General features: G+C 39.8%; 1 protein-coding gene across 1 annotated transcript in view; it reads left to right on the top strand.

Annotated features, from left to right (window-relative positions):
• rasef (RAS and EF-hand domain containing) overlaps window positions 1-10876 on the top strand; it is a 76074-nt gene that overhangs the window by 43857 nt on the left and 21341 nt on the right. The window contains exons 10-11 of the mRNA XM_043712826.1: window positions 682-916; window positions 2190-2330. Coding sequence (XP_043568761.1) covers window positions 682-916; window positions 2190-2330 — 376 coding nt within the window. The remainder of the gene's footprint in view (window positions 1-681; window positions 917-2189; window positions 2331-10876) is intronic.

Genomic DNA, 10876 nt, shown 5'->3' with positions numbered 1-10876 from the left:
CTCCACACAAAGGCCGCCTTGCTGATCTTTGAGGGGCCCTATTCTCTCCTTGGTTACCCTTTTGTCCTTAATGTATTTGTGAAAACTCTTTGGATTCTCCTTAATTCTATTTGCCAAAGCTATCTCATGTCTCCTTTTTGCCCTCCTGATTTCCCTCTTAAGTATACTCCTACTGCCTTTATACTCTTCTAAGGATTCACTCGATTTATCCTGTCTATACCTGACATATGCTTCCTTCTTTTTCTTAACCAAACCCTCAATTTCTTTAATCATCCAGCATTCCCTATACCTACCGAGCAATGCTCTGAAAGCTTGTAATTTCTAATAAACCAGTTGGACTATAGCCTGTTGTCGTGTGATTTGAAATGCAGCTTCTTTCCCCTCTCACTCCTTATATATTAAAAAAAGTCTTATGCCTCAATGCTCAACAGCCTTTAAGTGCACTTCTTCTCCCTCAATAGAAACTTAGGAGAGCTTCAAGTCAAAGTTTCAATGAGACAAAACTAAAATGTTTCTGTAATGTCCTCACATGGAAACATGGAAAACTGACCACTATTGGTTTTGATGATTCCTTCAGTTGAAGGGGATTACCTTACATTTATAGGATCTCATTTCTTTGACTCCAAACTTCAACAGCACTGATAAACTAAAGCGTTGGATTTTCATTGTTGTTTCCAATAGGTCATCCAGATCTTCTTACTTAGATGAAGACATGGAGTCACTTGCTGTATGTGACCCAATGCGCAGAGCAAGTTGTGAAGTTGAAAGCTTAACTGAAAGCTGTTTTGACAGTGGCATGTCCACAATGAGAGATTCAAATGAATATGATTCTGAGGGTGAATTCAAACATCACAGACATTTTGAAAGAGCACATTGTGCACAAGAAGCCTTTGGAGAAGATGCTTCTGACACCGATGTAAGGAACCAAACAAGCTGTGTGACATTTTGATGCAAATCTTTGTTACACTATGAACTACATTTATTGATCTGCAAAGAAATGACTGATTCCTCTTTGGAGAAATAGATTGTAAATGAATTCCGGGGTCTGTATTTTTGGTCAGGTCTAAAACAATTAACCATATAAGTGATTAATTTTACAATAATTTAAATGTTTGACTATCTGGTTACTAAATGCCAGATTGATTGTTACAGTTAGAGAATATTCTGCTATGTTTGTATACTTCACCTGCAACAATTGCATTTGGTTTGAGCATTTGGAGTGTGCCCTCCCAACAGAGCAGAGCTTGTCCACCATTATAGAAGGAAAGAGAATGGAGGATTGCCACATCTGAAAGAATGCTAATAATGTAATGCTACTAGGCTGAGATCTTTTGAATACAATTAAATGCATGGGGCGATTAGCAATTGGAATTTTAAAAATTGTTACGGCACAATGGTTGACACAATGAGTACAGAGTCAAGCACAGCAGGTGTGAGAAAGTGAGTATTTCAGATGCTGGAGATCAGAGTTGAGAGTGTGTTGCAGGAAAAGCACAGCAAGTCAGACAGCATCCGAGGAGCAGGAGAATCAAAGTTTTGGGCATAAGCCCTTCACCTGCTGTGCTTTTCCAGCACCACACTCTCGTCGCTGATCTCCAGCATATGCAGTTCTCACTTCCACCACAAAGAGTACAGAGCCTCAAATTAGTTAGTTAAAAATCACACAACACCAGGTTATAGTCCAACAGGTTTAATACTGCTTCCAATTAAACCTGTTGGACTATAACCTGGTGTTGTGTGATTTTTAACTTTGTACACCCCAGTTCAATACCGGCATCTCCGAATCAAATTAGTTACTTGGTGATTTTCAGCCTAAGAATAAAGGGTAAGCCATTCAGGACTGAGATGAGGAAGAATTTCTTCACTCGGAGTTGTGAACCTGTGGAATTCTCTCCCACAGAAAGCTGTTGGGGCCAGTTCGTTAGATATATTGAAGACGGAGCTAAGAATGGCCCTTGCGGCTAAGCAGATCAAGAGGTATGGAGAGAAAGCGGGAGTGGGAATTGAAATTGCATGAACAGCCATGATCACATTGATTGGTGATGCAGGCTCGAAGGGCCGAATGGCCTACTCCCATACCTCTTTTCTATGTTTCCACGTTTCTACATTTTTTTTTCAATAATGAGATTTAGCAATGCCAGCCTTCTACTGGCTTTGTAAGTTTAAATCTATTTGTGATTTCTCTGTAGGTGCCTGAAATTCGTGATGAAGTAGCTTTTAGCCAAGACAGTCCAGGCACGGTTCTGGAGTGGAAACCATCCCAAGCAGTGAGCCGGAGCAGTTCTGGAGCCTCTTCATCACATGGCTATAATACTGCATTTTCAAATCAGGTAGCTTCTGTTACAAATTTTTAAATAGTACTTTGCTTCTGTGAGTTCACATTTTTGTTGTTTAGGTAAATCAGATTGTTATATTGTATTGTAGAATTGAATATATGAATTACGAACAGAATGAGGCTATTCAGCCTCTCAAGTCTGGTCTGCCATTTAGTTTCATAATTTCATAGTAATAGAAGCAGGAGTAAGCCATTTGGCCTGTTGAGCCTGCTGCACTGTTCATTAAGGTCATGGCTGATCTTTCCATTGTCTCAGCTCCACCTATCTGCAATATCCCCATAACCCTTAATTCCCCAACCATGCAAAAGCTCATCCAACTGTGTCTTGAGTCTATTTAATGAAGCTGCCTCTACTGTTTCCTTGGGCAGAGAATTCCATAGATTCACTACTGTCCGGGAAAAGCAGTTCCTCATCATCTCTGTCCTAAATCTACTCCCCCTAATCTGAGGTCATGTCCCGTAGTCCTAGTCTCACCCACCAGCGAAAACAACTTGCCTGCCTCTATCTTATCTGTCCCTTTAATCATTTTATATGTATCTATAAGATTCCCTCTCATTCTTCTAAATTCTAGTGAGAACAGTCCCAGGTGGCTCAACCTCTCCTCATAGCGTAACCCCGTCATCTCCAGAATCAGCCTGGTGAATCTACTCTGCACCAGCTCCAAAGCCAATATATCCTTCCTCAAGTGAGGAGACCAGAACTGTGCATAATGATCCAGGTGCAGCTTCACCAACACCTTGTGCGATTGCAGCAGTACCTACCTGCTCTTAAATTCAGTCCCTTGAGCAATGAAAGCCAATATTCCATTTACCTGTTGCATCTGCAAATCAACTTTTAGTGATTTATGTATGCACACTTCTAAGTCCCTCTGCACAACAGCATGCTGCAATCTGTCACCATTTAAGTATACTCTGACCCACTACTTTTACTTCCAAAATGGATAACTTCACATTTACCAACATTATACTCCATTTGCCAGACCCTTGTCCACTTACTTAACCCATTTAAATCTCTCTGCAGACCCACCATGTCCTCTACACAGTTTGTCTTTCCACTCAATTTAGTGTCATCTGCAAACTCGGATATGTTACACTTGGTCTCCTCTTCCAAATCATTTATGTACATCGTGAACAGTTGCAGGCCCAATGCTGACCTCTGTGGTACCCTGCTCACCACTGATCTCCAACCCCTAATATTGATCTGAATGTGGCCTCAGCTCCTTGTTCATTCCTAACCCCGGTAACTATTGATTTCCTTGCTAGTTCAGATCTATTCTGCCTTAAAAGTATTAAGTGACCTGTCTTAAATGCTGAATGGTGAAGAGCATTGCAAAGTCTCATGACTCTGAGTGAATATTCACTGAATCACTTCTATTGCGTTTATCTTCTTTCTTATATAAGGAGACCAAAGCTGTGCACAATACTGCAGGTGTAGTCTCACCGAAACCCTGTAGAACTGTGCAAAGCATCTGTTTTAATATTAATGATAAAGGCTTATTCAATCAGTCACACAACAGGGATTGATTAACTCTATGGGTGTGTATATTTAAAACCGTAAAACATGTTATAAGATCTGAAGCAGACATTATAGCGAACCAGAGTTTCTCTTTGTGCAACTTGCTGACCCAGAGCAGACTAACTGCCAGTTGCAGTATTGTATACACCTAATACATGAAACCCTTTAAAAGTGCACTGTCCAAAGGCAAGGTGTAAGCACAACTTTCGACTCCTTTCCACAAGGAAGTTTAAGTCTTTACATTTACAAGTAAGCCTATGAGTCTTTGTAATATGTAAAGTAATGCTTCCAGATCTTGTCTGGAGTAGTAAATGATTTCCTATTGTCAGCAGTGACCTGTTTGGTGTCTTTATACATGATGCAACAATACTGGGACAGACCCGATTTGTCCTCTGTTTCATCTCAATATAGTTGTGTCATGTGTACAACCTTACAGGAACTTTGTTCTGAATACATTCTCGTCACTTTGACTTTTTCAATAACCTTGCTGTGGGATTCTGGATGCCTACCTAATGTCCCACTTGCAATGTTGGCAACTCTGTACTCACATTTTTTATCATGCACATTAGTCACCTGCTCTTGTAGTTTTACAGTCTGCTCTTGAGTTTCAGAAAGAATTATTAATGAGCCAGTAAATTGATTATTACTGGTCTGCCATTCAGGAGCTCTGGCGGTGATGGAATAGTTGCACTCTGTGTTGCTCTTAAATGTAACATTGCAATAGGTTGGCCTTCCTTGGTTTGCCAATTCTGTATGTGAAGTTTAGATTTTTGACTGTGCAAATTGTGCATTCTGCTAGTCTGTTCCACTTGAGATAATGTGCAGAAGTAGTATGATCAAGAGGAGTTTAGAGCATTTGACATTTCATGTGACTGACAAATCATGGAGTAATTGGTAAGGCAGTCAACTTTATGACAATGTAGTCATTCCCATGAACACGAAAAAAGGACAGTTGCAGTTTTGGATTGAGGATGGGCATGGATCACATAGGGTGTTATTGGTTCTTATCCAAACTTGTCATATCCTCTTGACAAGCCTCTCAGTCCATAAAAAGGATTTCAATGCTGCAACCTGGCCAATGTACTGAATAGAGTCATAGAGATGTACAAAACAGAAACAAACCCTTTTGTCCAACTCGTCCATGCTGACCAGATATCCCAACCTAATCTAGTCCCACTTGCCAGCATCTGGCCCATATCCCTTCAAACCCTTCCTATTCATATACCCATCCAGATGCCTTGTAATTGTACCAGCCTCCACCACTTCCTCTGGCAGCTCATTCCATGTATGTGCCACGCTCTGTGTGAAAAAGTTGCCCCTTAGATCTCTTTTGTATCTTTCCCCTCTCACCCTAAACCTATATCGTTTAGTTCTGGACTCCCACACTCCAGGGAAAATACTTTGTCTACTCATCCTATCATGCCCTTCAAAATACTTTGTCTACTCATCCTATCATGCCCTTCAAGATTTTATAAACCTCTATAAGATCATCCCTCAGCCTCCGATGTCTCCAAGGAAAACAGCCCCTGTCTACTCAAAGTCGCCCTATAGCTCAAATCCTCCAACCCTGGCAATATCCTTGTAAATCTTTTCTGAAACCTTTCAAGTTTCATAACATCCTTCCTATAGGAAGGAGACCAGAATTGTTTGCAATATTCCACAAGTGGTCTAACAAAATCATTTATATAAATGATGAAAAGTAGTGGACCAAGCACCGATCCTTGTGCACTCCACTGGTCACAGGCCTTCAGTCTGAAAAGCAACCCTCTGCCACCACCTGCTGCCTTCTACCTCCAAGCCAGTTCTCCATCCAAATGGCTAGTTCTCCCTGTATTCCATGAGATCTAACCTTGCTAACCAAACTCCCATAGGGAACCTTGTCGAAGGCATTACTGAAGTCCATATAGATCACTTCTACCACTCTGCCCTCACCAATCCTCTTTCTTACTTCTTCAAAAAATCTCTTGCAATTTTTCTCATCTGACCTATGCTCTTGTGCATAATAAATCTGAAATGATGACTTGCCTTTCTTTAAAAATGTCTCCTTAGGAGATGTCTAGTTCATCCCAAAAAGGCCAATGTGATCTGACTTAGCATCATACAGCACAAAGAAAGGCCTTCGGCCAATCAAATCTGAGTTGATCTATCTACGCTCATCCCACTTTCCATCGCTTAGCCCATAGCCTTTAAGATTATGTCATGTGAAGTGCTCATCCACAGAGTTTTTAAAGCTTGTAAGAGTTCCTGCCTCCCAGGCAGTACAGTCCAGATTCCCAACACTCTGGGTCTTTCTCAAACCCACTATGATGTTGCGCCCTGATCATTGACCCTTCAACTAAGGCATTGCCTGGAGGAAGAACGCCATATTTTCCACCTTGGAACCCTCCAACCACATGGCATCAACATCGACTTCACCCGTTTCCTCATCTCCCCTCCCGCCACCTCATCCAAGATCCAACTCTCCAACTCAACACTGCCCTCTTGAACTGTCCTACGTGTCCATCTTCCTTCCCACCTATCCATTCCACCTTCCCCTCCAACCTATCACCATCGCCCCTTCTCATGCTCCTCAGATGCTACCTGACTGGCTGTGCTTTTACAGCACCTCGCTTTGTGTACTCCAGCTGTAGCCTAACCAAAGTTTTGTACAACACCAACATGACCTCCCTGCTCTTATAATCTATGCAAGTGTCCCATTTGCTTTCTTAACTACTGTCTTGTCATCTCCAGGGATCCGTGGACAAGCATCCAAAGATTACCATGCTCCTTTGAGCTTCCTAGTGCTCTGCCATTCATTGAGTGCTCCCTTGTTACATCATCCAAAGTGCAACACCTCACACTTTTAAGGGTTAAATTCTATCTGCCACTGGTCTATACATCTGATCAATCTGTCTATATCTTCCTTTAAGCTAAGACCTTCTTCCTCACTATTAGCCATTCAGACACCTTCATGTCATCTGCAATCTTACTTATCATCCCCCCACATTCTCAGATATATTTCATGAACAACAAGGGGCTCAGCACTTATCCCCGTGAGACTCAACTGGACACCGGCCTCTAATCAAGCAAACTGTCATCTTCCACCACCCTGTGTCTCCTACCACTAAGCCAATTTTGGATTCATCTTTCCAACTTACCCTGGATTCCATGTACTTTTACCTTCTTTATCAATGACCCATGTGGGACCTTGTCTCATTTCCCCTCCCGCTGAAACCTATAAGAACTAAATCAGCAGCATTACCCTGATCTAAATATCTGGTCATCACCTTGAAAAGTCAGATTTGTAAGGCATGATCTCCCATGCTGACTATCCCTGATCAAACCTTGTCTCTCCAAACGGAGATTAATTTTCTCCAGAATGTTCTCCTTAGTTTCCCTACCACTGATGGTCACTGGTCTGAAATTCCCTTGTTTATCCCAACCATTCTTCTTGAAAAGGAACCACATTAGCTGTGCTCCAGTCCTCTGGAACACATCTTGTTTATGAATATGCTGAACTGAATCATTCCTTAAGTAATGTTTTACCATAATTTCTGTAGTTTGGAATCTTTTGGTTCTTACATTGTGCGCAATGTATCAAGTAAATTTGGAAAACATCTTCAAGTTCAATGCCAATGAAGTCAACTTACAGATCCAAAGGTATATCTTCTTGTTAGCCGAGCTAAGATAGCTGTGATAATCAGGTTACCTGTTTTGAACCAAATTTCATAGTCATTACTTTGGCTTTTTATTGGTGAACAGTGTAATCTTGGCAGTGGTTTTCGCAATCACCTGCAGTGATTTGTGGTCAGTCTCCACCACAGATCTTTTATTGAATAGATAGGCATGAAAATGTATGATTCCACAAACTCAGGCAAATGTTTCCAACTCATTGTTTGAGTAGCTGAATTGCACTGCAGACAGAACTTCCAGAGCAAATGCAATTGTCCAGTTTTTGTTGATTAGGTAGGCTCGTCAATGTTTTTGTGAGGCATCTATTTCCTTGAAATTCACTTTTATCAAAAAGTTCTGGTTATTTATGTTAAGTTTTGAATTGAAATGGAATGCAAAGTTTCTGATCTTGGTTTGTCATCTGATGTCTGACTAATTTCATGAATGATGACCAGGGTTAGGTCAGAGCATGCTGATATATCTGCCATTGCTGGTCCAGCAGTCGTCAATGATGGAGAATAACTAACATCCAGGCAGATTGATTGTACTTACACACCGCCATTATTGATCTTCCACATGGAACTGATGAATCGTTGCATGCTGAAAATTTTATATTTGCTGGTTTCATCATGGCTTTCCATGTTTGGCACAAGTTTTTAAAAAAGATTCAGAGTTAGTATATTGACAATTAACTTGGTGTTACTCTTATCCAGTAACTAATAGTCACCAGTTTCTTAGGGCAGACAGCATGAAGTTTTGCAAACATTTCAGATAGAGTGATGACATTAATTTTTCCATGAGAGATGTATTCAGCATGCTTTGTTTTATTATATATATTGTCAGATTCTGGTTTATTGGTCACTTTCTGTATACACCTCTGATAGGATACCTGATGGTCTTTTGTACTTTGAAGATACTCCTTGTGCTTGGTGTATTTAAGGTTGGTGCACAACTCTTTGCAGCTGCATCAGTCTTTAATCGAATACACTGTCTCTGTGAATGGCCTTTCTGCAACACACCTGTCAAAATTGTTTGAAAGCTTGGTATTTCTTTATTGCCTAAAGAAGGCCACACAATCTTTGACACTTTATGACACAATACATTTTTAGTTTTTCTAGCAAATCTTTCTGGAAAGGTTCTATAAAGATGACCGTGATTACCAACTGAATAATTCTGTTGGGTATCTTTTATCTGAAGAGTCGCAAAATGAGCCCTTTTCACTGTATATGATCATGGTTCTGTGGACTTTCGTCTGAATGACATAAATTCTAATCCTGAATATAGACGTTTACTTTATCTCTAATTTGGTCTTCTATTGCATTCCAGATCTTTTGGGAATCTTTTAGCTGTTAGTTCTGACATATTAAATCTGTGTAGAACTTTGTTCCCAGTTGCTAAGAAAATTTTATTGGTTTGTTTGCATTGTACACACTGAATCTAGAAGCCATAGTTCTGAGTGCTACTCAAATGTGTTGATTTTTGTTAGTTCTGCTTTGTTCCAATATAAGCTAGGGAATTTTACTGCCATTCTGACAATATGCCTTTAACCTGCATTTTCTTGATATTGATCCAGTATGCACTCTGATCATTTGCCTTTCTCAGTTAGTTGTTAAACAGGTCTCTCAACTAAGACTGGTCTGCTTAGAAGGAATCTACATTTTCAAACTCTATGACACTGTACTGAACAAAGACTTTGAGCTCTGTCACATGTATTTTAGTCTGATTTAAGTCTGTTGACCATGTGTTTTGCCCGTAGATTAAATTGCTTGCTGACATTATAGGCCTTATCAGCATGATGTTTTGCATTATTGTTCAGCATGTCATGTTAATGATAATGGTCTAATATCAATTTATCATCAGTGACTGATCAACTGTGGATTAGTTTATTTAAAACATTAAAACACACCATGTGTTCTGAACAGACATTACAGCAAACCAAATTATTTCTGTGTGCAGCTTCCAAAATCAAGAGCAGACTAACTTTCTCTACATACAACAGACAGAGTTCTTAAAGACAAGATATACATCCAGCGGTCCCTATTTTACAATTCTCCTTGCAATAAACAACAATGTGCCATTGACTTGTTAATCACTTGCTCTACCTCTGTGTATTTTTGTGATTCATGTAAAAGGACTCTCTGAACCCTCTCTAACCACTGCATTCTGCAATCTCTTACCATTTAAAGAATATGTGATTTTTTTTTTTGGTCTTCCTACCAAAGCAGCCACTTTACTCCCTTGAAGGTTGGTGATGGCCTTGTAGCCTTATAACTAGACTATTAATCCAGAGATGCAGATAATTCAGTGGGGATTTGCATTCGAATCCTGCCTTAGCAGATGGTGAAATTTGAATTCAGTAAAAACTTGGAATTAAGAGTCTAACTGTAGCTGTAAAACTGTTGTCAATTGTCAGGAAAAACTCATCTGGTTCATTGATGCCCTTTAGGAATGGAGACAACCATCCGTATCTAGTCTGGCCTACATGTAACTCCAGCAATGTGATTGACTCTTTGCTGCCCCCTAAGACATGAGCAATAAGTACACCCATATGCTGTGAATGAATGTGAATCCTGTGAAAAATAGCTCTCTGCCAGTTTTTTTGCTTACTCATTTTACTTACTTGTAGACTCCTTTTGTCCTTTTTCCAATTTATGTTTTTACTTATGTTTGTCTCATGAGTAAATTTAGCTACTGTATGTTTGTTTCCATTATCCATGTTGTTGAGACAATTTGTAACTAGTTGAACCCACATCAGTGATCATTATGACACATCACCTATCACATCTTGCCAACCTCAAAATCAATCTGTTTCCTGTTAGGTGAACCATTTCTCTTAGCCCCTAAACTGCATGCACTTATTTTACATAGCAACCTTAGATGTGGCATTTTGTCTTCTGCAAATCTAAGTACAGCATATCCACAAGATTCCCCTTTATCCATGTTGTGTTTAATTAGAAGCTGGAGGGTAAAATACTGTGTATCTACTTGTGCAGATACAGATTCAGGTGGAGAATCCAGCATGAGGAGCGCAATCTTAAAACAGCAGGAAAAGAAGTTAAATCAGGAAGTAGCTTTTTTGCACAAAAGATGGTAGAAATAAGGAAAAAAACATATCCAAAAAACTTTGAGACTGTGATCAAAAGACTTCTATTAGGTCAAGATATCGAGGGACATAGAACAAAAGCCAGTAAATAGAGTCAAGATACAGATTAGCAATAACTTAATTAAATTGTGAAATGGCCTCAAGGAACTGCATAGCATACTCCTCTTATCTTTCTAAGCTTCATTTTCTTCGAGTATTGAGAAAGTATGTCATGCATAATAGAACTGAACTATTTTGGAATTGAACAATTTACAGCACAGATTTCCCAGGA

This window comes from Chiloscyllium plagiosum, chromosome 2, assembly GCF_004010195.1.
Source record: "Chiloscyllium plagiosum isolate BGI_BamShark_2017 chromosome 2, ASM401019v2, whole genome shotgun sequence".
NCBI classification, from domain to species: Eukaryota; Metazoa; Chordata; class Chondrichthyes; order Orectolobiformes; family Hemiscylliidae; genus Chiloscyllium; species Chiloscyllium plagiosum.
This window is presented reverse-complemented; position numbering and strand designations above follow the sequence as displayed.